General features: G+C 54.6%; 13 protein-coding genes across 13 annotated transcripts; 6 read left to right on the top strand and 7 right to left on the bottom strand.

Moving 5' to 3' along the window:
• Window positions 1-167: 167 nt before the first annotated feature.
• On the bottom strand, window positions 168-2,788 carry BO97DRAFT_403122 (uncharacterized protein). Its single transcript, XM_025694668.1, has 2 exons — window positions 2,023-2,788; window positions 168-1,946 (listed from the first exon to the last, which is right to left on the bottom strand). The coding sequence occupies exons 1-2, from the start codon at window positions 2,705-2,707 to the stop codon at window positions 265-267; spliced, it is 2,367 nt and encodes a 788-aa protein (XP_025555065.1). The 5' UTR covers window positions 2,708-2,788; the 3' UTR covers window positions 168-264.
• Window positions 2,789-3,988: 1,200 nt separating this feature from the next.
• Window positions 3,989-4,752, top strand: BO97DRAFT_421158 (uncharacterized protein; the record flags this gene model as incomplete). Its single annotated transcript, XM_025696704.1, has 4 exons — window positions 3,989-4,033; window positions 4,082-4,306; window positions 4,365-4,541; window positions 4,606-4,752. 4 exons carry the CDS (start codon window positions 3,989-3,991, stop codon window positions 4,750-4,752), a joined length of 594 nt encoding a protein of 197 aa, XP_025555064.1.
• Window positions 4,753-4,839: 87 nt separating this feature from the next.
• BO97DRAFT_421157 (uncharacterized protein) lies at window positions 4,840-5,331 on the bottom strand (the record flags this gene model as incomplete). The annotated part of the gene is made up of 1 exon (XM_025696703.1): window positions 4,840-5,331. The coding sequence occupies one exon, from the start codon at window positions 5,329-5,331 to the stop codon at window positions 4,840-4,842; it is 492 nt and encodes a 163-aa protein (XP_025555063.1).
• Window positions 5,332-5,571: 240 nt separating this feature from the next.
• Window positions 5,572-6,738, bottom strand: BO97DRAFT_458901 (uncharacterized protein; the record flags this gene model as incomplete). The annotated part of the gene is made up of 2 exons (XM_025699257.1): window positions 6,282-6,738; window positions 5,572-6,216 (listed from the first exon to the last, which is right to left on the bottom strand). The coding sequence occupies exons 1-2, from the start codon at window positions 6,615-6,617 to the stop codon at window positions 5,572-5,574; spliced, it is 981 nt and encodes a 326-aa protein (XP_025555062.1). The 5' UTR covers window positions 6,618-6,738.
• Window positions 6,739-7,221: 483 nt separating this feature from the next.
• BO97DRAFT_177310 (uncharacterized protein) lies at window positions 7,222-8,518 on the bottom strand. Its single transcript, XM_025690349.1, has one exon. The coding sequence runs from the start codon at window positions 8,102-8,104 to the stop codon at window positions 7,382-7,384; it is 723 nt and encodes a 240-aa protein (XP_025555061.1). The 5' UTR covers window positions 8,105-8,518; the 3' UTR covers window positions 7,222-7,381.
• Window positions 8,519-9,492: 974 nt separating this feature from the next.
• Window positions 9,493-10,962, top strand: BO97DRAFT_177303 (glycoside hydrolase family 75 protein). Its single transcript, XM_025690348.1, has 6 exons — window positions 9,493-9,977; window positions 10,025-10,090; window positions 10,145-10,281; window positions 10,332-10,480; window positions 10,527-10,748; window positions 10,794-10,962. The coding sequence occupies exons 1-6, from the start codon at window positions 9,711-9,713 to the stop codon at window positions 10,865-10,867; spliced, it is 915 nt and encodes a 304-aa protein (XP_025555060.1). The 5' UTR covers window positions 9,493-9,710; the 3' UTR covers window positions 10,868-10,962.
• On the bottom strand, window positions 10,898-13,492 carry BO97DRAFT_468057 (carboxypeptidase C). Its single transcript, XM_025699705.1, has 6 exons — window positions 13,320-13,492; window positions 13,142-13,254; window positions 12,420-13,080; window positions 12,149-12,367; window positions 11,799-11,850; window positions 10,898-11,748 (listed from the first exon to the last, which is right to left on the bottom strand). The coding sequence occupies exons 1-6, from the start codon at window positions 13,449-13,451 to the stop codon at window positions 11,057-11,059; spliced, it is 1,869 nt and encodes a 622-aa protein (XP_025555059.1). The 5' UTR covers window positions 13,452-13,492; the 3' UTR covers window positions 10,898-11,056.
• Window positions 13,493-14,360: 868 nt separating this feature from the next.
• On the top strand, window positions 14,361-15,468 carry BO97DRAFT_403120 (uncharacterized protein). Its single transcript, XM_025694667.1, has 2 exons — window positions 14,361-14,637; window positions 14,706-15,468. Exons 1-2 carry the CDS (start codon window positions 14,403-14,405, stop codon window positions 15,311-15,313), a joined length of 843 nt encoding a protein of 280 aa, XP_025555058.1. The 5' UTR covers window positions 14,361-14,402; the 3' UTR covers window positions 15,314-15,468.
• A 566-nt stretch (window positions 15,469-16,034) lies between these two features.
• BO97DRAFT_362126 (putative MFS transporter) lies at window positions 16,035-18,032 on the top strand. Its single transcript, XM_025692454.1, has 2 exons — window positions 16,035-16,425; window positions 16,479-18,032. The coding sequence occupies exons 1-2, from the start codon at window positions 16,374-16,376 to the stop codon at window positions 17,963-17,965; spliced, it is 1,539 nt and encodes a 512-aa protein (XP_025555057.1). The 5' UTR covers window positions 16,035-16,373; the 3' UTR covers window positions 17,966-18,032.
• A 128-nt stretch (window positions 18,033-18,160) lies between these two features.
• Window positions 18,161-19,087, bottom strand: BO97DRAFT_362123 (YWTD domain-containing protein; the record flags this gene model as incomplete). Its single annotated transcript, XM_025692453.1, has 1 exon — window positions 18,161-19,087. A coding segment is annotated over one exon (927 nt), but the record flags the coding sequence as incomplete, so codon positions are not given.
• A 381-nt stretch (window positions 19,088-19,468) lies between these two features.
• Window positions 19,469-21,774, top strand: BO97DRAFT_458872 (Zn(II)2Cys6 transcription factor; the record flags this gene model as incomplete). Its single annotated transcript, XM_025699255.1, has 5 exons — window positions 19,469-19,607; window positions 19,670-20,522; window positions 20,571-20,990; window positions 21,064-21,305; window positions 21,359-21,774. The coding sequence occupies 5 exons, from the start codon at window positions 19,469-19,471 to the stop codon at window positions 21,772-21,774; spliced, it is 2,070 nt and encodes a 689-aa protein (XP_025555055.1).
• A 177-nt stretch (window positions 21,775-21,951) lies between these two features.
• BO97DRAFT_362119 (alpha methylacyl-CoA racemase) lies at window positions 21,952-23,835 on the bottom strand. Its single transcript, XM_025692452.1, has 2 exons — window positions 22,830-23,835; window positions 21,952-22,764 (listed from the first exon to the last, which is right to left on the bottom strand). Exons 1-2 carry the CDS (start codon window positions 23,775-23,777, stop codon window positions 21,976-21,978), a joined length of 1,737 nt encoding a protein of 578 aa, XP_025555054.1. The 5' UTR covers window positions 23,778-23,835; the 3' UTR covers window positions 21,952-21,975.
• Window positions 23,836-24,309: 474 nt separating this feature from the next.
• Window positions 24,310-25,424, top strand: BO97DRAFT_403116 (uncharacterized protein). The gene is made up of 3 exons (XM_025694666.1): window positions 24,310-24,592; window positions 24,655-25,039; window positions 25,095-25,424. The coding sequence occupies exons 1-3, from the start codon at window positions 24,329-24,331 to the stop codon at window positions 25,400-25,402; spliced, it is 957 nt and encodes a 318-aa protein (XP_025555053.1). The 5' UTR covers window positions 24,310-24,328; the 3' UTR covers window positions 25,403-25,424.
• Window positions 25,425-25,722: the final 298 nt, after the last annotated feature.

The following is a 25,722-nucleotide window of genomic DNA, read 5'->3' as shown; positions in this document are numbered from 1 at the left end:
CAGGCAGTATTCTAAATTGTGGGCTTTACTTCTTCACTGTAAAATGCGTTAATGGCGTCTTGAACTACGATTTATCGCGGCAGTCGTGCCTTTGGCCCAGTATTTGGCAAGCTGGTCAAGCTCTGGTTGTACCAAAAGTCAATAGAAGTGATGCATAAGATGTGTGATGAACTGATCATTATCATTCCCCTTGCTGAGTATTACATTAATCTAAATCCAACAGGCGTGTGAATATCATTGACTTGGCCATGCTGGTGGTTGGGGTCAATACAGAAATGACATCGGGCTGGCGGCTCCACGCGAAACGCTGCGGTACTCATGAACGGCGAGATGGGCTCCCCCTCCCTTTCCGGTCTCGTCATCAGAACCCGGGTCAGGCGGAACGAACTCCCCGTCAGCAATGGGTCGGATGTAGTAGTGGTGGCTGTCTTCCACCATGCCCACGTGCCATCGATCCTGCAGTTGTCGACCAGATGGGCCTCCCCCGCATGCGCCCTGCAGCCGTGCGGTGGGAGGGCTGTTGATAGCCAGGGAGAACATGCTGGATGGCTCGGTGAAGTCATTGAGTAGGCGACCGCGGACCTCGACCATGAAGAACGCCATGAAGAGAACACTGGTGAGGAATGCCAGGACAAGGACCACGTAGAAGCTTTTCTGCCAGGCGACGGCATTGCCGGAGGCATATCCGGAAGACTGGAGTGTAGCGTTGAACACCTGCTGCACTGGAGGCGACAGAATCGGGGCACTGTAGTTCCAGAATGGGACGTAAGGAGCGTCTTGACTACTGATCATGAGGGTGACGCTGGTCAAGACCGCCATAGCTTCGGCGATGGAAGGCAGATTGGCGTTGAGGGAAGCGGTGTTGCTGCTGTTGTCGTAGGCAGGAACCATTTGCATCAAGAGTCGTTCGATGCTGGCATCTTCGCCTGCAATCCCAGATCCTAGGCTGACTGCATCCAGCCACAGCCACCCGACACTCTTCCAGTTAATCTCGTAATAGTCTTCCGAAACATCCGGGACGCGCCGACTGTACTGCAGCTCATCTTTTGGATCTTCACAGCGCGTGCTCAACTCCGCGCCACTCGAGTCCACCTGGTACTGAGCTGAGCATAAACCCGATTGCTTGGCTTTCAGTGCACAAAGCACGTAGGCCGGGTTATGACCGACAGGCGTGGTACCCAACAGGTAGAGGGCAGATGAGTTCTCGACCTTGGCGTTGAAGATGGTGTTGAACTCTGTTGGATATATGGGAAAGACGGGAGTCAGTTGATCTGTGCCTGGCCCAAATCCGAAGACTTCATCCACCACCGTTTTATTCGTGTTCTGATAGTATGTCGGAGCCTTGGTGTACCAGCTAGTTGCGTTGAACGGCTCGTGATTGGGCCACTCTGTGTAAATCATGGGCACCAGCTCTTCTTTCGACAGGCCTGCACACAAGACATTGATAGCTGGGGCCGGTACAGAAGCTTGAAGGATATATTTCCCGTCGCCGGTGACATCATTTGGCTGCCTGATACCATTTCGAGGGTTGCGCGCCGCGTCATACAAGCCACCATGCGGGAACGCCGCGGTGACATTGTTGACCATGCGTTTGAATCTCTCAGAGGTGGCTTTCATGTCGGTAACCTCGATCCAGCTTCCCGTCACGGTGGTGTTATCGTACAGCGACCCATGGGGCCTGAGACGGGTGGTCAATGAGGTCGAGGTGGCATTGTTCGCCTGCGCTAACCCACTCCATTGCTCCATGTATTGCTCAAAGTCGTGGTAAGCCCGACCGACGATCTCCATGGACACACAAGTCTCGTTCCGACTGGCGGACGGATCGATGGTGGCGGTGATGGGAGTGTCACATTGCGCTTCGAGATACGTCGGATTCGCGAATTGGGTGGATACGTTGCCATAGAGTAGTCGTTCGTACACAGGGCCCATAGCTGACTTGGGAGACACTACCATGACGCATGGAGTTAGCAGAGATTACCACGGGCGGAAATGGATAGAGTGCGTGGGACAGTCGCTGCTCACCAAGTGCTTCCGCAGCCGTCGTGTAAAGCATCGAGACGAGGGTTGCAATCAGCGCAATGATGCCCAACAGTGTCCCTCCGGAGTAGCGCAAAGTTTCCCATTGCATGAACAGAGACCCCGGCTGCGTGATCCACATGCGTAGACTCATATCGGATATGCTGATGCCCTGTGACCCTCGACGCAAAGCTCTGCGACTGAGCAGCTGGCCCACGAATGCCACACTCACTGTCACATAGGACAGTTCGATGGTTTTCGCGAAGAAGGCACTGAGTAGAGTCGCCGAGGAAGGCGCCAGTCCACCCGTGTCACCCACGAGGTTGCCATAGTATGGTTTCAGACACGCGATGATGAGGAACAGGCCCGAGAGGAGGGTGGTGTAAGTGGAGAGGACGATGACAGTTGCGAAGAACCACGAGCAACAGCGTTCAATGACCGGCTCATGCGAGGGGCAGTTCATCAATTGATAGACGTCGTGGGGTTCGAGTTCAGTCACACTTGTGCCACGGCGCTGCGGGGCAGAGTCGATGTCGGGGCTTGAAATGGGGGTGGAACTGACAGCAGGCTTGATCCCCATTTCGCCATCCTCGTCGATCGGGGGCAGTGTGGTGTTGAGGTCCAGGTCCAGGTCGACAGTGCGATGGAATTCGAGTAGGTGGTGTTCATCGGGGGAGGTTTCAGAAGCCATCCCTGGCAGGAGTTGGAGGATTTGTTTTGTTTTAATCTTGCCTCATGAGACCAGTCTGTCAGCCGCACAGAGAAAGGGAAATTAGTCGAGAGGGACTGAACGGACTGTGTCAGACTTCATGGGGGCCATGGGAGAACCCCATCAGCCCAAGACGCAATTTCAGGCGATGGGGGAATGCCCTGTGGCTGCGCAGGCATCATGAATCCCCGTCGAATATGGACTGGGGGATTGGCCCAACACATCGTTGGGACAGGAACTAGACAGGGGACAAACAGCTCGATCGGTCGGAAGGGTGAGCTATCCAGATAACATTCACTGTCCATTGGCCCGTTCTATTGCATGGTCATGTGATGAGCACAGACGGTGGGGAAAGTACATGTTCACGTGACGTCATCCAACCTGCCCCTTTGTGATTGCTGGTAAGGCTCAAGTCCTTTGCTAAGTACTGATAGTATCATTGCAGTCACATCTGCCGGAGTAGAAGATGACATTTTAGTAGACTGTAGGTCTCAGCCCAGTCATGATGGTTTGAAGGCTGGTGGATTCCACCTGTTGCTTGGTGGCCCTGGCCAATGTCTAACATCGAACTCTTCTGAAGGGAGCGCATCAAGAATATTCATACGCTGCCTTCATCTCTTCTTAAATCCGTGGCGAAAGTTATCTCCGCACTGAGCCATTTGCCTTCACACGATTCAGCAATCGAACAAGCAATGTAGATGCATAGTGTCGGTTTCACTTGGTGTTCAAGTGGGACGGGTCGTAGGGCTGCCGTTAGCTAACAGCAGCAACATCCCTACATTCCAGCCTGTCATGCCAGGCTTTTTCTACTCAAGGATACGTTACACGAACCGGGTGTAGCTCCTTTTAGCAAATGGGAGATATTCTCGGCTCCGTCGGCCCCCACGACAGGGGGCTGAAGGAGTACACACATGGAGATTAAGCCCACGAGAAAATCACGCAAGTACTATGATTCGACACCTGGAAAATACCAAGGAAGTACGTGGGGCTTTGAGCACAAGCTATCAATCCTTGCACAACGGCTCTGCAAGTGCCTCTCGCCAAGCTGAAGGATGTCGGTGACACTGAATGGCCCCCTGTGCCCCGTTTCTTGGAACCTCGAGGACTTTTGCAGGACCAGATCATACTGCACGGCTCGAGGAGCTGAAGGAAAGGGGTGAGAGGCTCGTGCCAGGAAACGAGTATAGGAGCGTTGACTGTTACTGGAGAAGGGCAGTGATTTCATCACACAACGAAGACATCATAACAGCCAGTTTTCCAAACATGAAGACACCATTTATTCTGGCTGGTCTTGCGAGCACCTCAATGGTAGGCAGCCATGCACTAATACAAGATCTGTGCTGATCAATCGACCAGGCGCTCGTGACGAACCATGTGCCCAGGGGCTTGACCGTCGTGCCGATGACGTATGGGGGAATCATCACCGAGGATGGCGAGAAAGTCGAGCTATTGGGAACAATCGAAGACGTTCACCAGCAGATCAAACGCCTCAACCCCGGCTACAACTCTAGCCAGTTTTTGGAGAGCCGAAGCCGCGAGGCCGATGTGGAAATGCACCGTGTGGTCCAGAAAAGAAACAAAGTCAGCTAGTCCCTGAGCTGGTATAGAATACGGTAACAGTCGATGAAGCATCCACCAGAACAAATTACTGTGCAACATCGAGGGAGATCATTCGGACACTGCCATTCACCCATGGATCATCAAGGGCATCCAGTATTTGCTCGCCTTGGACGGGGTGTGCAAAGTAGGCGCCGGCCCTTGTACCTGCGCCCGCATCAGCTGCTCGTATGACTCTGCCATCTACCTCTGCAATGATGTAAGTCCGCCATTGTGGATATGTGCTGTTATGCTTCAAAGCTGGAGGACCAACAGGTGTTCAGAACGCATGGGCAATCCAGCCGGAGGGCTCGTACCTGGCCACCTATGCTGAGCATATCATGATTCAATGCTTTGATGGACAGTATATCAACGAAAAGGAGTTTGATTCGGACAACTACAATGTGGTAGTGGCTGGGGACCTTTGTTGAACCTGCTTTTATCGTGAATGCTGTGCTTAAATTAATTGGCCGTATGGAAAGATAGGGACGTACCTGAAAGCTCTGGGCCAGCCAATGTCACTCTTTGACGTGATTCTGCAAGATGTAAGCAATCGAGCGCGCTTGCTTGCTCATATGAAACACCCTTATATCCTCCACCATGATCGACTCACGCTGACAGCCTTCCTCAAGTTTGTGAAAACAGCTGTACCTACCAATAGCCACAATGCCAAAAGCGACCCTAGTTCTCTGCTGAGATGGAGGACTGTGCAAGGTACGCTCCATGAGAACCTGGAGATTGGCCTCGCGGGCACGGCGATCGAGATCGTCCTGCTCGGAAGGCAAACGCTCCAACTCCACAGACAGGAATTTTTCGCACGCCCATTTGGAGAGCACGTTGAGGCGGAGACAGGTCACTCCATTCACAATAATCGATTGCTCCGCATTAATGTAGTAGCTTATAAAGAATAGACACCTTACTCGAAGTACGGACAATTGCCGCTGCAGTCTTTTCAGCGGAGGCCTTGCATGGAGAATGCCGCGAACAGCAACTCTGCTGGAAAATGCCATGATAGGAGACCAGCCCCGTGGCCTCAGCGTCAAGCACTGGAATTGGTGTGTTGAAGATTTATATCACAGCACTACCACCAAAGCCTGTCCCTTGAGACGGATCCTCTAGCATTCACAGACCCCGGACAGTGAGAGACAAGTGTGTGCGCCCAAATGAGTAACTTATGATCGATAGTATACACGGTATATACATTCAAACAGGTTAAAGTCATCGACTGACCGACCAGCAAATATCAATGCTCAAGTGTAAGCCTTGAGGGACTTGAACGTCCAGAAAGCATACTTGAAGTCTCCTGGTACATTCTTGACATAATCCTCACAGGAGCTATACCCGGTCTTAGAAGCGCACCCGGAGCTCGACCACGTCCCGCTGGCCCAAGTACCACAGAAGGTCGTATCGATGACGATGCGCTGATTCCTGATATGGGAGGACATATCACAGCCACTGCCATCCTTGCTCTGGAAGTTCGTAGTGGGCGTGCCCCATGTGTTTGGGTCCGGCGAAGCGCCCAAAGGTCCACTGTTACCACTCGGGATAGAGCCACGGGGGAAGAACCAGATACGCACCGCCTGCGTGGTCCACTCCATTGCATAAACACCACCGCCATTGTTGTTGAAGCCCGAGCCAAAGCTGTTCGTGCGAGGATCGTTGGCCTCGCACCCCCCATTGACCTCCTCAGCGCAATTGCCCCATCGATCTTTAGTCGCCGTCATCGAGGGATTGGGGGCGATGCTGCATTGTCCCTGTTTCTCACTGACGTGCAGAGACATTTGATTGTTCTGCGCGTTGTTCGCATTCTCAACGATGTCAATCTCTCCGCTCTGGGGCCAGTCGTCCGATTGAGCTGTCATCCAGAAGGCTGGCCAGGTTCCGCAGACTTGCGGCTGGTCATCGAGTCAGTATTTATATCGTGCCATTGATGCAAATCGAAAAGCTATTGCTCGCTCACCATATAAGCAATATCTGCCACGATGAGAGTGCCAGGGCCATAGGCCGTTTTCCCGGTCAATCGAACACTCTTGCGACCCTCATCGCCGACCTTGTTGGTATTATCCACCCCGAGGTAGATGTTGCCTCCATTGCCGATGAGGCCATTGTTCCAGGCAGAGGCCTCGTCGACATAATCTACCAGGCCCTTGGTCGGATCCGCACCGGTCCAGAAAGTAAACTTGTTGAAGAAGTCCTGGTAGTTGTTGGCCATGTAGTTGTCTTTGAGAGTGTATGCTTGGGTGAAAGCTGGCCATGCCAGAGCCGTGGCGGCGAGGAAAGCTGCCTTGGGTGCCATACTGGATGATAGTGTCAAAGTATGCGATGCGACCGAGGGTTATCCCATGACGATGTCTGCGCACTGTATGCTATATAACGCCTTCTGCTAACTGGCCCCATCCTTGGATATTTCCTCATTATCTCATATCAATCCATCGCCGCTCGACTGGCCCATCCGGATTGGGAAAATGGATACCCGCAAGTTCAGGCCGAGCTCCTGGCCCGTGAGGGAATACGAGCTAATGAGACAGTTCGAAACACCAACAATCTCTGCTTCGAGTAATCTGCAGTCCAACTCAGACTAGGCCATCCTTTCGCCCCCAGTGTCTTGAAGACAGAGCCTGAACGTCTGGGAAAACCGGCATCAGTCTCTATACAGCGTCCGGTCTCTCCGCGGGAACAAGGATCTGATTCGCCTTTTGGAGGAATCAATTGCGCATGGTTTGGTACCAACTTAAACTTGGACCTCATTTGCGGACAAGATATGAAGAACTCTAGGGGCGCGTCAGACATCTCCCGGCTTGATGGACAGTAAGCTTCTTCTTGCTCATCGTTTGTGCATAGTGTGTGACTGCACGAGGCCCAAATTCAGAGCCGAGCATGCAATAACCCCTTGCCCAAGGAGGAGAGCAGATCTGCTTGAACAAGATCATCATCACAGGATTTCATTATCAGTCATTACTTCTATATACCTATCTACCAAACACCAAGCCATGTCCCAAGTCAAAATACAAGAAAGTCACCATCACCAAGCTAATCGATTCACCCACGAGCCACTCCCCATCAACAGGTGTAGCGCACCCACCAGCCGGTCCTCTCATTCTGCTCCATGAAGACGGTATCGCGATGCTCCAAGATCAACTGGAACTGCAAGTGCTCCTTGCAGGCTGTGGTTCCAACGAGAGCCTCATGGGGTCCGGGGGTGTCCGGCCAGAAGGAGAAGTCGGCAGCACCGATGCGGGTTGAATTCCCGGGGGCGAGATGCTCGATGACCCGCACCAGGGCGTTGGAGCCAGCGGTGAAGTTACGGCGGGCGGGGATCGTCCATCCGATCGTGCACTGGCGGGCCTCGCTGGGCAAGTTGAAACTCATCAGTTGATTCCACTGCGTGGTAGCGGAGCGGGACAGGTTCAGGTTCGCGGTGGTGATCGAGTCCACGGCCGGATCGGTCGGGAAGATGATCTCCATCTGCGGTTGGAAGATCTGCGTCCCCGACGGAGAGCAGACTGGTCGGACTTCTTCGGCAGCAGACAGATTGAAGCTGTGATCGTTCGGGTGACTGTGGTGATTGTTGTCGGGACAACCAGCCTCCAAAGCGCAGGGATCAACCGAGCAGCAGCCTCGGAAATGGTTCAGGTAACAGACATAGTAGGCACTCCGTGGTCCGCACTGCGTATCATCACGTAGAGACAATAAGTGGGAAGAAGGGCTGTGTTCGACTGCTGGGAGCGCCGTCGATACGGATAGAAATGCCGTGGTGGCAACGAGTGCATGTCGAAAGAACATTCTTGGGGAAATCGGAGGGGAAATGTGTCAGTCAAATTAGGAATGCGAAGAAAACTGGAATGCGTGAACCTGGGGATGGAGACAAGCATCCTCATTTATATTCCCGGCTCATCCCCTGCACATCTAGGCTTTGGAGGGGAGCGATGCAAGGTGTGCTACCCTCATCCCTGCAAAGACCCTGGAAGGGAGGATCTTCCGCCACCGTTGCTATACAAACCCTTCCTTGTCTGGGAAACCCTTATCTACCTACCGACAAGCATCGTCATCGCTGCAAGATAGTGCATCGTACATTATAAACGTGCTGTACTGACCTTTGACTCACGAGGGGTGGTAGGGAGATCGCTCAAGGGGCAAATGATCGACGCCAGTTGCCGAAATGCGTCTTTCCATCGTCTGAATTTCGGATCTTTGAACGACACGCTGTCTCTGAGAAGTCAGCATAGCTCTGACTGGAACGCGTGCTAATAAATCTACTCCCTCTTACCACTGAAGCAATCATCAGCTGAAGCAGCGACCGAACATTGTTGCCTATGAAATCGGATGTGAAGGAATTGAGAAGGTGGAAGGGAAAGTGCCGCTTTGAGAGATGTGAAGGCACACCGAAATAGTACCTCACACCTAGAAGTTCAAGCCATCAATATTCTCTCTTCAGGGCAAATGACGCCACACACGCAATGTATCGATTCTGGTTGAGAATAATGAGTGAGACATGTTCTAGGGGGGGGAAGGGGAGCTGAGGTGGCCTATACAGTACACATCAGTCCACAAGAAAGATGAGAGAGATGAAAAAGAGCACACCCAATCCATGGATCCACGTGTTGATCGGAAGCGATCCGATGCCCTACTCGATAATTACCAGGTAAGCTTGTTGGTCATCCCTGGCCCCCAATTCTCAATTGCCCCCAGCGTCTTTGTTCCTCCCCGTCTGTCCCTGGATCCATCATGATCCTTCGATCCTTCGCCCTAAGTTCAACCGTCTTGGCGGTTCGCTTCCACACTCTGATGAGACCAATGGCACATCGCGCCCCTCGAGGTCTTTCTCACACTATCGCCGTCGATCATCCTAAATCAGAGTCTAGCGTTCTTTCTATGAAACGATCCAATTCGGCTATTTCTGTCTTGGGTCGCATGATGGATCGGAACTGCAGATCGGGATACGGACCCGGGTGACAGGTCATTGACCCCTCAATTGCCATTTCCCAGTCAGTCTGGCTTGTTGCACCCTCAGAGAGAGAGTCGAAATGCTTTGCAGGATACTGCGTGACGGTGTCACGATCGGAGGAGGCACGCAAGCCCAAGACCTCAGAAATAAGCCGGCCGTGGAACCATGATCAACCACCCGGAGCTGGTGAAGAACACTCTACTTTATCTGATTCCGTGGCCCTATCTTGGACCAAATCGCTCCGAGCTTAGTTGGGGCGAAAAGCACAGGGCAAGGAGGGTGCTGACAGCCACAAAAAGATCTTCGTGGGCGTCGCGCAACAGCAATAGGACTCGTATAAATGCTGCCTAACTGCCCATTGCTATCCGCATTCGCCATCACAATCATTCTTCTCGATATCACCTCCACGAGAACAACTTTCTCTTCTTCACTGCACATTTAACCATGGCTATCCAAAGCACCCTCAGCCTGGCGCTCCTGGGCCTGTCCGCCTCAGCCGTGGCTCAGACCGTCGATGGCTCCAAGTATAACTCGCCCACCGCTGGCCCTCCTGCCAGCTACTTTGCAGCGGCCAGTTCCATTCCCGTGGCTGCAATCCAGTCCGCAGCGGCCAAGGCGAGCAGCGTGCCATCGCTGGCGACCTACCCAGTCAACACAGACAAGAACTCCCCGAAGTCGACGATCCACAATGACTGGGTCAAATTCAGCGATGTACGCCCCCAAAAGCCTGTTCCATGCAAAGAGTCTAACAATCCCAGGGCGCGGCCCTCAGCTGGGTGGCGGACATGGATGTGGACTGCGACGGAATCGACTATAAGTGCAAGGTGAGCTCCTCTCCTTTTCCGGACATGAACGATATTGACCACACGACGTTATAGGGCAACGGAGACGGCCAGCCCCAAACGAACTGGGGTGCTCTCGCTGCCTACGAGGTCCCCTTCATCGTCATCCCCGACAAGTTCCTGACCGCCAACACGGACCTCCTCCCGGGTAACAACGTCGTCGCAGTCATCTGGTAAGTGGACCATCGCTCTGCCGAGATATCAATTGACCGCTTTTCTTCAGCAACGGTAAGATGTACTACGGGATCCTGGGCGATTCCAACGGAGACGACCCGGAGGTGACGGGCGAAGCATCGTGGTTGATGGCCCGCACCTGTTTCCCGGATGAAGGGCTGAACGGCGACAACGGCCACGCCGCCGTCGATGTGACCTGTACGTATCTCTTCCGCTCCTTCTTGGTAGCCAGCTGACAAGATAGACATCGTCTTCACTGGCAAGGATGCTGTCCTTCCCAGCAGTGCATTAGGAAAGAACTACCTCACTAATTTCACCACCCTGCGATCCATGGGCGACAAGCTCATGGGCGCTCTGGCATCGCATTTGGGGTCAACCCCAACGAAGACGGCGTCGGCGACCAAATCTGCTGCCAGCCCCACGGACACGGACACTAATACCTGCTCCTGGTCCGGTCACTGTGAAGGTACGTTTACTGCTCAGCGGAAGGAGATGGAGCTAACGGGGTTAGGCGCTACGTGCTCCTCTGATGATGACTGCTCGGACGACCTCGTTTGCGACAGTGGGAGCTGCAGCTCCGAGTAGCGATGCGGCGGTGTACGATAAAAACGCTGGGCTGGTGTTGGTGTCATTTCCTAGCGAGTATGTGCTCAATTGTACTATAAACTTTAACGATTCGTCCTTCTGAGTGTTACCATGCGAAAGTTGAAGTTGCGTCCTACAGACACATCAACCCGCAATCACTCAATGCCAGCCACCCTTTTAGTAGCTGCATCAAGCAGTCCCTCCGAGAACAACCTGACTGCGTCCATCCTCCAACACGCTCTCTTCATCCTCAACACCAATAACAATCCAGTTCTTGACCACCGCCGTCCCATCCAGCACCGTCTTCCAAACCTCCGGCTCACAAGTCCCCGGACTGAGAATGTAGCACCTGGGCTCCGGCACAGCGGGACGCACATTCCTGATACCCGACGTATCATTTAATCCGACCGTGCGCAACTCATCCGAGACATCCAGCAATCCAGACGGAATATCAAGATTAAACGTCGCACGGCGGAAGATATCATGCGCCGCCAGCGGCTGATACGACGGCACCTCGTGGCCGGCCTGGAACACGCGCGTGAAGCTATAGTTCCCCAGCTGGCGGGTCATGCCCTTGATGCCCTCGGCCGTGAACAGCGGCGTGTAGCCCGCCTCGGCGAAGTCCGCCTGCCGGGAATACGGCACCGCCAGACTGGCAGCCTCGCCGCCCACCCAGTTGCAGGTCCAGTCGCGGTCGCCGTACATCATGTGCACCTTCACCCCGCTGTCCAGCAGGTAGGCGATCGACTCGAGGAAACCGCCCAGATCGAGGTCCACTGTGTCCACGAAAGTGCGGTCGACCGTCGGTGAGGCCGCCGTGAAATTGACGGGGACACCTAGGGCGCCCAGGACGGATTCTTGCGTTAGGTAGCCTAGCCATGCTGCATAGTTTTTAGTTATATGCGTATCTGGTGGGGGCAGGGGTACTTACATCTGCCGGGGAAGGGGTCGTGTTTGGGGTGCGCAATGTCGTACCATGAATGCTGATGAGGGTTGTGTTAGCTGTGCTATGCGGACTGGTGACGTTCCCGGGGGAGAACCCCCGGACCCCCCTTCCTTTCAGCTTCCTGGTACCCCAGTTTATCTTATACCAGTGGCAACAGAATTGCGGTGCTGGGAAGCTGAAAAGAAGGGGGGTCCGGGGATTCTCCCCCGGGATACTCTACTCAGCTTGGCCTGAGATTGAGGTGCGCTGGGAAGCTGAAAAGGAAGGGGGGTCTGGGGGTTCTCCCCCGGGACGCCTTATCAATGCAGGATTCGGGAGGAGGTTGGGGAACTCACGTTGAGCTCATTCAGGTACAGCTGCGGTGCGCCGCCTTCGCAGCCCTGTTCGATTCCGGCGCAGAGCTCGGTGATATTCGGGGCCGGGCTGGTGCCTGCGTCGCGGTCTTTCAACGCCGCCTGACAGTGAACGAGGCGATCGCGGCAGCCCCCGGGGCGCCTCCAGTGGTCCAGGAGCGCCTCGTAGGTCGACTGGTTGAAGATCTCGATTCCGTAGGTCTAATCACATCAGCCCCGAAACGGTCAACCTGGGCCTGGCAGTCAGGCTCACATTATTGTACCCCCAATGGATAAACGACTCGCCCTGCACGATCGAATCAATGTACCCATTGACAATGCCCAAAGTATCTAAATGTAGATGTCGCGCCCCAGACTCAGCCGTGCCCTCGGCAACGCGCTCATTCTGCTGCAGGATGAACCGAAAGAACTCGGGACCATAATGGCCGCCATAACTCTCAGCCCACAGACTGATCCGATCGTCGTTCGGCCGGTAGTGTGGGAACTCAAAGAACCAAGTCTGCAGGAACTGCCACAACGCTGGCGCCGCATGGGCGGTGGTATCCGCGGTCTGGTTCAGCTTCTGGCTGGCGAAGGTGCCGACCAGCGAGGTGAAGTTCGACTCTGGGATCTCCGTGCTGAAATCGCCGGGGATGATGCCGCCGGCCTCGCCATTCTCCAGGGAGACCAGCGTGCCGTTGGTGGGCACATCGTACGAAAAGCCGACCTGCACCGGCTGGTCCAGGAAGAGCAGGTTGACTTCGTTGTTCCAGCTCCACGGGTTCAGGATCGTGGTGGTACCGTCGTCGGCGACTGTACACGGGCCCAGTTCTTCGAATAGGCCCATCAGCGAGGAGCCGCCGGGTCCGCCGTTGAGCCAGATCGCGAGCGGCGCATTGCCCGGATCTTTGCGGGCTTCGAAGAACCAGAAGAAGCTGCGATTGTTTAGCAGACTGTATGGTTGTTGTGTGGGAGCGGGTTGGAGAGATCCCTTACGTGTTGATCGGGTAGTCCTGGCCTCCGGTGTCGGTGGCGTTGAGGAAACCGGGTGGCAGATGCACGTAGCCTGAATACGATCGAACCCCGGGCGTGGTTTCGCAGATCCCGGGCTGATTGAAGGTCGTGAGAATGAGCAATGGAAGGAAATTGGATACGCGGAGGGCGGCATACTCACCTCTTTATATGAGATAGTCACGTTTTCGTGGAGCTGGGACTGGATTACAGTGACCCCCTCAAGCTTGGGTGGGAATTGTGCGCTGGCCAAGCCCAGCAGACTGGTGAGAGCCAAACTGGTCAGCATTACCATGGTAGGTTCAGCTGTGCCGACGCTGGAATTGCCAGGAAATAGTAAACAATGAGAAAATTAACATTTTGAGTCGGTCGGAAGCGGGGAAATAAGGATAGGGCGGTGGTCAGCTAACGCGTTACGCAGTAGCCTAGACGCGATGTACCAAGTATGTCAGGCCGACAGAAGACGCCATTCGGAACTCCGGCGGGGTGATTGATATCACTGCCAGGGTTCTGGACTGGGGTGTAGACCATGCTCATCGAACCTGTATCGGCCAGTCAGGTGATGCTGCTGTTTGTTTCCTTAAATCAAACAGGGAAAGATAGGTATGGATCAACACGGATCAGAGTGACTATCACAACCCCGTTGTGCTGATCATAACTGGCGGTGTGCTGATAGTATGGAGATACTACAAGTTAAGCTTACGCCTCCAGGTGAACAGGCTCCTCTTCACTGCAGACTACCTAGTAATCTGCCCTTCTTTTTTTTTTATTATTCATTTCTATCATAGCGAAGTAACCTGACAAGCCACATCAAAAACAATAATAGACATACATTGCCATCACATCCATCTTGTCGTTACAACTGGCGCTGGCAGATCAGGTCATGGATGGCCCTTTTTCCGGTTAGACCCGATCAGATTAGGAGGCGAGACCCTGACTCACGTGACTAGCGCCGACCGTAGCTTACCCAAGCTTGCTCATCTTATCGTCGAATGAAGAGATAAATGATAGATCCGGACTAAGAAATATAGAAGATTTCAGAATGACTCTACAGTTGAATTTATTTCACCCACACTTGACAGTTACGTGGGATGGGTTCAGGTGACTTGCCACGCTCCCCTCCCGTCAGTCTGATGTCAATATGCGGGAGCCCTATATGACCTGGCACCCAGCATCGAACTACGAAGTATGATGACTGGGAGATCAAATAAATTCCAGATTGAGATACAATACATCCACCAGCGCAATGACCACCATTCATCATCCCCTCTCAAGCCTAGGGCCACTCCACCCGCCTCAAGCCCCGACGACCACCCACCAAGCATCGCTGGCCCAGCGCATCCGCATCGTCGTCCACGATCCGCACGACCACGAAGCCCCAGCCATCCTACACCAACCACGCAATTACAATGCACGAGAAGTGCACGGCGCCGCGGTCATCCTGATCAGCGGTGCCGGAGGCGGAGTCAGCGGCCCATCAGGCAAGATCGATCCCCCAGTAGACTCACCCGCCCCAAGCCACCAGTGAGCTAACCAAAGCTTCGTGCAGGCATCTATCCCTCCCTAGCCGACAAGCTCACCACGCTTCTCTCCATCCCGGTCATCCGCCTAGACTACCGCGAGCCCGCGCGCACTCAATACTGCACGGCCGACGTGATCGCAGCCATGGACTACCTCGGCCAGCAGTACCAGTCCAGGCGGTTCGTGGTCGTCGGCTGGTCATTCGGCGGCAGTCCGTGTTTCACTGTGGCGGCGAAGGAGCCCGAGCGGGTGGTGGGTATCGCCACCGTCGCCTCACAGACCGCGCTGACCTCGGGGATCGCGAAGCTGAGTCCGCGGCCTTTGTTGCTTCTGCATGGGACGGGCGATACGGTTCTCTCGTCGCGGTGTTCGGAGGTGCTCTATGGGCAGTATGGGACTGAGGGGGTGCGAGAGCTGAAGACGTTTCCCGGCGATGATCATGGGCTCAGTCAGAACGCGGAGGAGGCTGAGCGGTTGATCCTCCTGTTTGCAGGACGGACATTGGGGTTTGAGAATAGGTTGGAAATGGTCAGCCAGGATGGACGGCGTCAAAGCTGGGCTGGAGGATGGGAAGAGAGATTACAGGCCATGAAAGAGGGTCGGGACTTGGAGAACGGCGAGGCGGTGAATTATTAGATGGCCACTATGGATGGCTTCGTGGAGAGATGGACCATGCGAGTCCTTGTGACTCTTTGTTTGATATGCGTGTCTTTCATGGGATTGATGGTGGAATACATCCTCTCTGTGCACTCCTGGTTTCCTGCATAGTTGAGCAAATAGGAGATGTCTCTGGCGGCACTATTTCCTGTGTAAATAAAGGAGTCACAATTCCGAACACGGATCTCAAGAAGAACCCGACTAAGTATGACATCGGAGAAGGTGGGGCGTTTCCCCAGATTAAGAAGTAGTCATGCTGGCATACTTAGTAGTATCATTCTCGTATTCGAGTACCTGTGCAGAACTCAAATCAATCCCCCGGGCATGCGAGACATGGTACCGTTCCTTCTCATTTTCGTCCCAGGGACCATGCGTTAGAACGAGTCGATCTTTGCTGCTTGAGCCGTGCAGATTGTCATCCGAGGCACATGGGGGTGTCGGGGTGGACATATCCGATGGTGCGCTCGGGTTCCTTACCCGGATAGAGTGGTAGGTTAGCCCACTGCTTAATAACGCTAACCGAGAGCCGACCTTCGAATTCCGAACGGACATTCACTCACTTTATTCGGTCTTCCACAGAATCACTGCTTCTCTGCTTGGCTTCCCTTCTGGGAATAGTGGCAAATCCCCAACCAAGAGTCGGTTACGTAACTCTAACTTGGTTCTTCAAATTTCTGGAACCCTTCACGCATTATTCACACAGTCACGTATTTACGGATGGCCAAGCTATTCCTCTCCAGGTCAATGTGAAGAGAACCGTCACGATATTCGGTGGGATCATGCTTCCAACTGGCTGCTTGTTAAGCTCGCCATATCGGGATCACCTGTGGGATGCTGGGACAATTCTAGAAAGTGGAATGCTGAGCTTGATCGCTCTCTCTATTTAAAGATCTTGCCTTTCCCGGTCTGATTCCCACACACCAAGCAATACCGAGCATTCTTCTTGCATCAAGCATTGTTTTTATTACTCAATTGACACCGCATCGAACAACCAAGCTTCCTTGGCCACTCTTCCCATCTCACCCACACCTATTTCCAAATGCATGGCGGCGCCTCGGCAGGTCCTGCGAATGCAGACGAATTAATAGCTGGTGCGTGACTAATCCCCATCATCGCCACCACTGTCTGGCTAACCCTTCAGTAGAATTCGCAGGCACGGTCGACAACCTCGTCATTGTCGACTGGGACGGGCCTCATGATCAGGAAAACCCGTTTAACTGGTCCAAAGCCCGCAAGTGGCTGGTGACCTTCGTCGCCCTCTTCACCACCTTCCTCGTCCTCGCCAATGGCACCATCATCACCGTGGCCCACCTGGATCTAAACAAGGTGTTCAGCGTGAGCGAGGCCTCTTTCGCCAATTCCTATTGGCCAGTCACCACCTGGGCTCTGGGGGGTGCCTTCTTCTCGCTGATCATTCTGCCGACCATGGAAGACTTCGGGATCCGACGAACGTTCCTCCTCACGCATTTCGTCTTCATCCTCTTCCTCATTCCACAAGCCGTGGCGCAGAACTTCGCGACCTTGGTCGTCACTCGCTTCTTTGCCGGCGGCTGCGTCGCCGTCCTCGGAAACAGTGCTGCGAGCGTGATCGGCAACATCTGGGGCAGCGAGCGCGAACGCACTAAACCCGTCGGTCTCTGGATGGTCGCGTATCTTGGCGGCAGCAGTATCGGCCCCGTGTTGGGCGCGTCCATCATCCAATTCCTCTCGTGGCGGTGGATCTCCTACATGCAACTCATCTGGCACGCGGTGCTCTTCCCCGTCGCGTTCCTGACCATGCAGGAATCCCGCGACGTGGTGATTCTGAAGCAGCGGGCCAAGAAGCTCCGCGCCAAGGGCGTCAACGCGTACACCCGCCACGAGATCCTCTCCAAACCGGTCCTCGAGGTGCTGGCGACGAGCATCCAGCGGCCGCTCAAGATGCTGGTGACCGAGTACGTGGTCTTCTTCTGCATGTTGTGGTCGGCGTTCACGGTCGGCACGCTGTACCTCTTTACCCAGTCGGTGGAGCAGGTGTACGAGGCTCTCTATGGTTGGGATCCGGTGCAGTCGGGATACGTGCAGGGGGCCATTGTTGTGGGCCAGGTCCTCGGATGGCCGTTGACGCTGGTCTCCGCCCGGCTCTATTTCAGCTCCGCGAAACGCAACACCCAGATCCCCGGCGTCCCCATCCCGGAAGCCCGATTATACATGTCCCTGGCCGGGGCGATCCTCGGGCTGACGGGCGGCATGTTCGTCTACGCCTGGACTTCCTACCCCGAATTGCCGTGGATTGCACCGTCGATCGGACTGGGCATGGTCGGCGCCGGCAGTGTGATTGTGGTGACGGGGATCATGGATTATGTTGTTGATGCCTATAGCAATTACGCGGGCAGTGCGATGGCGTGCGTCGTGCTCGGCGAGAACACCTTCTCGGCTTTCTTGCCGCTGGCGACGATGAATATGTATAGGGCCATGGGTCTGCAGTGGGCGAGCAGCTTGCTGGGATTTATTAGTCTCGCGTTGACGCTGGCGCCCGTGTGCTTTTTGATCTGGGGGCCCAAGATCCGAGAGCGCAGTCCGTTCATGAAGGCGGCTACGGTGCAGAAGGCGGCGGAGGCGCTCAAGGAGGGAGGGAAAGCGGAATGCTGATGATCGAAATTCATCATGACTGTATTAGAAATGTTAGTTGTATTCAGCGCATCCAATATATTTTTAGGCACCACTGCAAATCCGTTCCTCTCTATGATATAGTTCCTCTTTTTCCGCATAAAGACCAGTGTCCGGTGCGCTTCCATCACAATTGAAATCATCCACCAATAAAAAAGGTATACAGCTCTAGTTTCTCACATACGCCATTCCGGTGATGGCACCCCCAACATCAGGCAAGATGGTGGTCTTGCAGGACCCATCCAGATTCGCACTGTACAACGAGCCTCCCAGATCGCCAAAGAACATGCGACCATGCTTCAAGTCCAATGCAATGCCAATGCCCTCATGAAGCTTGCGCACTAAGATCTTCGGCTCCAGCTTCTTCCCCGATCCATCTGCCAGCACCACCGAATTGACCGTGTTGCCTCGAGGCGGATCGCCCCGATCCGTCCAATACAGCGTCCTTGAAGCGTGGTCCAACTCCAAATCAATGGGCTCCGGCAGCCCGTCCAGAAGACATTCAACATCTGTCCTCCTCTCCGGTGACTCACCCTCCTTCAAGTCAATCCCCATCCGGAATATCCGGCCGTGGTTCCCCTTCGACGGCCCCTTCTGCGACCAATACACCTTCCCCGCCTCCTCGTCAACCGCAATGCCCACGCACCAGTCGTAAACAGCCGGTATGTCTGTGCCCTGGCTCTCAGTCGCTCGATAGAGAACCTCGACGCCACTTCCGTCCAGACTCGCCCGCATGACCCTTCCGCCTTCGCGATCGGACCAGTACAGCTTCCTGGACCGGGGGGCAATGGTGAGCTGCTTGGGTGTGTGGGTGTAGCCCTTGGGGATGACGCTGACGATATTGTTTCCTGATAGATCGCAGCGTTGAATCGAGCCGTCGTTGGCGGAGGGGACGCCCATGTTGGTCCAGTAGATGTGCTGGTGGGTTGCGTCGATGGTGATGCCGTCGGGCATGGTGTTGATTTGCGTGATCAGCTCGCAAAGGTCCGAGCCGTCAGGCTTGCAGGTGAGAAGGCGGCCATTGAGCTCGGAGGTCGAGATGCCCACGTCTAGGAAGTAGAGGCGTTCTGCGAGTGTTTGAGGATGATCTGGTCGGGGGGCCATTTTCTCGTTTGGGGCCGTCGGATGCTCCGGTTGGAATATAGTATAGTAATGTGGCGCAAACAACCGGATGTAAATGGTGAGAATCTTATGTGAGCAAGTCAGAACAAGAACCTAGATTACGGCCCAGAGCCTTAAGTACCACTTGACCCAATTTCAGCAGATCGCCTGGCACCGGTAAGCCGAATATTTCTTCAATGCCATCATGGATCCATACATAATCCATACATCTGTGCCCGGATGTTGGCCGACCGTCGGATTACCGCATTGGGAACGGAACGCCAATGACATAATCAGCCACGGAAGCCTGGGGCAGCCAGGCAAAAGTCGGGATTGTGTCTTTCCGATTCATCCTCCCGAGTTCCCTCCGTATTTCCCCCCAAAATGATGTTCTCATTCCACGCGGGTCGGTCGTCTCCACACGACCAGGTGTCAAGAGGTCCAAGGCCGAAACGTGCCAAGATTCGCATCGCCTGCAATGTATGCAAGGCCAGGAAGACGAAATGCGACGGTGCTAGACCTGGTAAGAGCACCAATGGCATTCCTGTCGCGTGGTGGAGCATTCACTTACTTACCTTGCATTAGTCTGCGGTCCTTGCTCGAAGCGGAAACGAACGTCACATACTTGCACATATCGTGAGGCTGATGAAGGCGTCGAGCAGGCAGCATCCACGAGCGAGCATCCAGCTCATGACTGCCAACAGACTGATGATGATGACCAGGCGAGCCAGTACAGTGGCGTCGTCCCGACGGGGAGTCTGTTCGGTGCATCCAGCGGCGCACATCTCCTACACGATGTAGGGTCCGAGACTGGTCGAACCGACACACCGGAAAGCAGAAGACAGGACAGAAGCCTAGTTCTGCCGAAAGCGCTCAAACACCTGCCGAAGCTGCAGAAACAGAGCCCGCGCAAAGAACCTCCCGATCTCCAGTTTGCGATCCCTCCGCGGAAGCAGGCGGACAACCTCCTCGGTCTCTACTGGGACTATGTAGACAGCGCCTACCCCTGGCTGGACCGGCCTTCCATTGAAAGTGCCTACGAGACTCTGTGGGTCAAAGACGGCGAATTGGCGATGAATGAGACGGTTCTGCACTGCCTCCTGAACCTGATGTTTGCTACCTCGTGTGTCGCGTCCCAGGGCGAACCCCCTCTCGTTCGCTATCAATCGTCTGTGGTCTTCTTTGACCGGGCTCAGGCGTTGATGTCATACCAGCTGATGGACCTTTACAATTTTGAGATCATCCAGATCCTGTTGCTCACGGCCGTGTACCTGCAGCATGAGAAAGAGCCCCAAAAATGCTTCCGCATCATTGGAACGGCAATTCATATTGCCCAGGAGCTGGGATTGCACATCCCTGAGACCACAGAGGCCATGGAAAACTCCAAGGAGCGAGACCTTGCGCGTCAAGTGTGGAATGGATGTGTTATCATGGACCGGTATGGAAGAAGAGCCAGGGAGTCGTGTTGTAACTGACACGTCTCTAGAATCTGTTCCATGACCTTTGGTTGCGCCCTCAAGGTTCCTCAATCTGTCGCACAACAGGGGCTCAATTCTCTGGTACTCAACCTCCGGGAACCTTCGGGCCAGACTGCGATTGCAGGTCTACCCTCGAAGGTCAACTTCTACATATCCTTTTGTCGACTACATCACATCATCGGGGAAGTGCTAGAGACCTTCTATATCTTGGGAGATGGCAAGAGCGACCGGCACCCCAATCGCAATGACGCCGAGCCAGGTGAGAACTCGTCACTCTTCTTCGACAAATTCGCCAGCCTGTTCCGCATCGACTCCGCATTGAACAATTGGGCTCGCAGCCTGCACCCGTTCTTCCAAATGCCGTCGGAACTTGAAGATCCCACGCCAACCAAACACATCACTCGTGAAGCAAATATCCTTCGCGCTCGGTGTGTACCTCCCCTCGTGTCCGGAAAGCCCAGAGAGCATCTAGCACTGACAAACTTTTGTCTTATGGCGAAGGTATCTATCGGTCCGACTCCTCCTCTTTCGACTCTTGCTGCTACAGATCCACCAACAAAGAACCAACAACGCCCCAGGCAGCGGTCTGTATGCGGATGACGACCAGATCATGCCCCACGTAGTCTTCCAATGCCAAGTCAATTGTACCAAGGCGGCTACCGACATGATCGAGTTTATCGTCCGGAACTCGCCGGAACAGAAACAGGCGTACATCTTACCGTCGAATTGGTACACTGTCTCATGTAAGTGGAATCCCTTAAAGTAGCTCAAAGTCGTATGCTGATGACCATGAAAGATGTATATATGGCCGCGACAAATCTGCTCGCGGCCCAGTCGTCGCCGCAAATAGTGGAGTACTTCTCCGCAGCCCGCTTGCAGGGCATCCTGCAACAAGCCCGAACAATCCTCAAGGACTATGAGAGACATACGACCTTGGCTTCAAGGTGCAGTTCTGTTCTCAAATTGATTGAGCAGAGCATCGGCGGGAACCAGCCAGTTGCGGACTATGCTCCCGCGGACTTCGTGCAAGCTCCCACAGACCATGAAAACACATCCATGTCTAACTTTGTCCTTGGAGCTCACGAGCCGCAAGCGACCCTTCCTGACAATTTTCCTATACTGGGAAACTATTCGTTCGATTGGAACGATTGGCCAATGTTCTTTGCACAACTAGACGGAGGCCCGAGCCCGGTCGGCAGCTGGACCATTTAAAGCCGCAGCATGACTTAGGGCGAGCATGGAAGCTTGCGTTGCTGCCGCACGCCTACAGCTTACTTCGACCGCCAACTGGACAAGTGCAACGCGACCTGGAACATGTCTAAACACGTCTTCGGAAAATAAGGTTTCATAACCTAATCTATTTACACAAAATCGAGATTACAACATTTTCGTCACGGATCCTCGACCCCGAATCTAAAGCCATTCAATGTTCCGGTCATGGTAGCAGTTGGGGACGGATGCAGTCAGCCAGCGAGGCGTCACACTGGCATCACTCGACTGAACCACAGGCTTCAGGACCTCCATGCGACCCCAGGGCCCCTCCTGGAAGCCGGTAAGCAGCGTATCAGGCCCAGGAGCAAAGTACTTGGGGAAGACCGACTTCCATCCGTCCATGACGACGAGCAAGATCTCCGTCACGAACTGGGAAGGGCTGATGTGACCCCATTTGAACAACTCATTGCTCCGTTGCACGATTTCAAGCGAGTAGAGTCCAATCTCCGGCTCCAGGTTAATCGTATCGGCCTTGACCAACGAGCTAGTCACGCGATACGAGCCGCCGTGGCGAGCGCGATCCCGGAGCGCCATCAGCGCGCCCAACGCACCCACCAGACCAGTGGTCATGTCGGAGATGGGCAGCGGGGGCAGAACGCTAGTCCCGTCTTTGAAGCCCAGGGAGCGGCCCATCACGTAGGATGAGCCGGAAGCGGCGTCTCCAATCTGCTGCCAGCCGGGTCTCTCGTGGTATGGTCCGTCGGGACCGTAGCAGTTCTCCTCGACGTAGACGATACCCTTACCACGGTTACCGGCCATCTCGAGGAGGTCGTTGACACCGAATCCCTTCCTTGCGATCACGTTGGGACGGAAGCCCTGAACAAAGACATCGGCGTCCTCGATGAGTTCACGCAGGCGCGACTTGTCTTGCTCCTTGGTTAAATCGAGGTCGATGGTACGTTTGCCCGCATTAAGGGTGAGTTGCAAGACCTGGAGGATCTGAGTTAGCACTTGATTCTCTCAGGGGAGTTTGAATTAGGAAAAATGAGGCATACATTAAGGTCTACCAAGCGGCTGCAGTTGACGCGAATGACATCGGCGCCCAGAGCGGCGAGGGTGCTGCCGATCACAGGTCCGGCGATGATGCGAACCAGCTCCACCACCTTGATTCCCACCAGCGGGCGCTTATCGTTCTCAACCTTGACAAAAGGGACCGGAGGAGTCGGGATAGCATGCGACTGGCGCGAGTAGCCGACCAGCGGGTGCTCCGCGAGTCGCTTGCCCATCATCGTGTCGTTCCACCCCTGCGGTGTGAAGCAGATGCTGCCGCAGAACCCGTTCTTGATGTTCAGCATCTCCAGCTCGTCGGCTGTCCACTGCTCGACATGCTTGCCGATGTACTCATACGCTTCGTCCGAGGTCTTCGCCGGGTACTCGGGGTCCATGCCCAGAGCGCGGAGGACGGGCGCAGCGTCCAGAGAGCCGTGAATCTGATACCATACACCCGGCGTCTTGGTCTTGTACAACGCCGTCGATCGTTGTCTCAGGGGGGTGGATTGCCAGCCTTTCTCGAAATCACGATCGAAGAGGGTCGGGAGCTTGCGCGACCGAACCAACTCGGACATGTCCTTCCCCTCAACGGACGCTGCGAAGATGGTTCCCAGCCAGATGGCTGCGTGGTCGGTGTTCACCGTAACCTGTTGGGTATGGGCAGCGGTCCCATCGCGATCTTCGACAATCTCGTGGGCCACTACTCCACACATGGCGTGTAGGGCAGCTGCGACGAGAGGGGCCTTGGTCGGGCCCGGGATAACCGGCAGATCGCTGCCGGTGAATCGGACTGTCTTCCACAATTCTTCATTCTTGGTGAACCCGGGCGTGCTCTTGGCGATATACTCGAAGATGCGACCGGCATCCTGTGGCGCGGGGAGGAAGGCCTTATCGACAAAGGTCCCAGGACCGTAAATGTCCGTACTAGGCGTCGTTTCGTGCGAATAAGTCATTATGAAGGGTGGCGACGGTGGTGGAAGCAGTTTTGTGAGAGAGAAGAGGAGATACAAGCAGTTTATACGGCAGAAGGCAACCTGACGTTGAAGGACATAGCTACTATTATACCTCCACAAGGCAGCCCCATCCAACCGTTGAATGCCGCGGGGCGCATATCGAAAACCTGTTCCGACGTTCCAGAATCGAATCGGGCAATTTAGAGGCACGGAACCCGGAAATCGGCAGGTCGCTGTTACGGAACGGCGTCGGATTGACCCAGAACGGGAGTTCGCTGCATGTCGAATCATCCCGCACCGAGACATGTCCGGGCATATCCCGAAAAGCTGGGGCGCGCCCCTGAAGATCGTCGTCATAACGGGGCTTACCCCTCTTCCGCGGTACATGTTTCCTGATTAAGGTCCCGAACGGCTCTTCCGAACTATGGACCCATTGGCTTCGGAGTCACCGAGGCTTGCGGAATCACCCTTCGCCCCGATGGTTGTATATATAGATAGGTATTAAGAGTGTCCAACGGCAATTGGAAGGTCACAGACTCCCAGACTTAGCCATGTCTTCAACTCCCATCAAAAAAGTCGGTGTGATTGGCGCAGGCGTCATCGGCGCCAGCTGGACCGCCCTCTTCCTCGCCAAAGGCCTTAAGGTGATCGTGACAGACCCAGCACCAGGTGCTGAGGCCAAGCTTCGTGACTACTTGCAGGAATACTGCGCGGCAGTACCAAATGCCACAGTCGCACCAGCCGCCTGCTTGGAGAACTACAAATTTGTCAAGGACATCGATCCCTACCTCGAGAGCCTAGACTTGATCCAAGAGGTTAGTGGCCGATCCCCCAGCAAAGCTTATCTTATCTGCTACAGTGCTAACCGATCCCCAAGAACGGACCGGAGCGAGTAGACTTCAAACGCCGTCTATTCGCACATCTGGACGCGAAGACCCCTTCTCACGTCCTCATTGCATCCTCCTCCTCTGGCCTCCCATCATCACAGTTCATCACAGAATGCACGAACAACCCAGGCCGCATCCTCATCGGGCACCCCTTCAATCCTCCCCACCTGGTGCCCCTGGTCGAAGTCGTGCCTCACCCAGGCACGAGTAAAGAATACGTGACGGCCGCCTATGAATTCTACCAAAGCCTGGACAAAGACCCGGTAGTGGTCAAACAAGAGACACCGGGCTTCATCGCCAACCGCCTCCAGGCCGCTATCTGCGCCGAGGCCTACAGCCTCGTGTCACGGGGGATCGTCTCAGCAGAGGACCTCGGTGAGCAGAGCACGAGTCCAGTTCTTATTCCACGTTTAGCTCTAACCTATTCCAGATAAAACCGTGACATCCGGCCTCGGTCTCCGGTGGGCGCTGACCGGGCCGATCATGACCAACACGCTCGGCGGTGGGGGAGACTTTAGCCATTTCATGGATCACCTGGGCCCGGCGTTGCAGTCGTGGCTGGACGATATGGATCAGCATAGGTTTGACATGGGCTCGCAGGAGAAGGTCGAGGCTTTGAAACGCACGGTCAACGACTGGGTATCGCAGGTCGATTTAAAGGTGGTTGCTGGTGATCGTGATGCGCTTTTGGCTAATTTGGTCAGGGATAAGCTGGATCACGCGAGGAAGTCGACGTAGCGGGGAAGGTGATGATGAGAAGACAATATACCATTTTTTGCATTCAATGGAGAGAATTATCCTTATTTCTTGTATGTGCAATGTTAAGTACCCACTCTTACACGATACATGATGATGACACTGATCCCAATGGGCTTGAAATTGTATGGTGGCTATCGGTTCATGAGCAAATTCTCTTCTCCATTCCACTGGGGAAGGCCAGTGCACTGCCCACTAGTTCAGTGGCTGTCTATCTCAATTGGCTTTCCGGCACAGCAGCTATGATAGAACCTTGGTATGCCCAAGTTCAGTCCCACCGTTCTCTTGTATACTACCCTCCC

The sequence above is a fragment of the Aspergillus homomorphus genome, assembly GCF_003184865.1.
Source record: "Aspergillus homomorphus CBS 101889 unplaced genomic scaffold BO97scaffold_4, whole genome shotgun sequence".
NCBI classification, from domain to species: domain Eukaryota; kingdom Fungi; phylum Ascomycota; class Eurotiomycetes; order Eurotiales; family Aspergillaceae; genus Aspergillus; species Aspergillus homomorphus.
The sequence above is the reverse complement of the archived record's forward strand: the minus strand, read 5'-3'. Positions and strand labels throughout refer to the sequence as shown.

Coding starts and splice junctions, on each gene's coding strand:
- BO97DRAFT_177310 (XM_025690349.1), bottom strand. CDS start 8,104: ATGTTCTTTCGACATGCACTCGTTGCCACCACGGCATTTCTATCCGTA.
- BO97DRAFT_177303 (XM_025690348.1), top strand. CDS start 9,711: ATGGCTATCCAAAGCACCCTCAGCCTGGCGCTCCTGGGCCTGTCCGCC. Junction 10,091..10,144: donor GAATCGACTATAAGTGCAAG/GTGAGCTCCTCT, acceptor ACGACGTTATAG/GGCAACGGAGACGGCCAGCC. Junction 10,282..10,331: donor AACGTCGTCGCAGTCATCTG/GTAAGTGGACCA, acceptor GCTTTTCTTCAG/CAACGGTAAGATGTACTACG.
- BO97DRAFT_362126 (XM_025692454.1), top strand. CDS start 16,374: ATGCATGGCGGCGCCTCGGCAGGTCCTGCGAATGCAGACGAATTAATA. Junction 16,426..16,478: donor TGCAGACGAATTAATAGCTG/GTGCGTGACTAA, acceptor ACCCTTCAGTAG/AATTCGCAGGCACGGTCGAC.
- BO97DRAFT_403120 (XM_025694667.1), top strand. CDS start 14,403: ATGACCACCATTCATCATCCCCTCTCAAGCCTAGGGCCACTCCACCCG. Junction 14,638..14,705: donor CGGAGTCAGCGGCCCATCAG/GCAAGATCGATC, acceptor AGCTTCGTGCAG/GCATCTATCCCTCCCTAGCC.
- BO97DRAFT_403116 (XM_025694666.1), top strand. CDS start 24,329: ATGTCTTCAACTCCCATCAAAAAAGTCGGTGTGATTGGCGCAGGCGTC. Junction 24,593..24,654: donor GCCTAGACTTGATCCAAGAG/GTTAGTGGCCGA, acceptor CCGATCCCCAAG/AACGGACCGGAGCGAGTAGA. Junction 25,040..25,094: donor CGTCTCAGCAGAGGACCTCG/GTGAGCAGAGCA, acceptor AACCTATTCCAG/ATAAAACCGTGACATCCGGC.
- BO97DRAFT_468057 (XM_025699705.1), bottom strand. CDS start 13,451: ATGGTAATGCTGACCAGTTTGGCTCTCACCAGTCTGCTGGGCTTGGCC. Junction 12,368..12,419: donor TCCATTGGGGGTACAATAAT/GTGAGCCTGACT, acceptor TGATGTGATTAG/ACCTACGGAATCGAGATCTT. Junction 11,851..12,148: donor TGTACCTGAATGAGCTCAAC/GTGAGTTCCCCA, acceptor AACCCTCATCAG/CATTCATGGTACGACATTGC.
- BO97DRAFT_403122 (XM_025694668.1), bottom strand. CDS start 2,707: ATGGCTTCTGAAACCTCCCCCGATGAACACCACCTACTCGAATTCCAT. Junction 1,947..2,022: donor GACGGCTGCGGAAGCACTTG/GTGAGCAGCGAC, acceptor GCGTCATGGTAG/TGTCTCCCAAGTCAGCTATG.
- BO97DRAFT_362119 (XM_025692452.1), bottom strand. CDS start 23,777: ATGACTTATTCGCACGAAACGACGCCTAGTACGGACATTTACGGTCCT. Junction 22,765..22,829: donor GCCGCTTGGTAGACCTTAAT/GTATGCCTCATT, acceptor CAGATCCTCCAG/GTCTTGCAACTCACCCTTAA.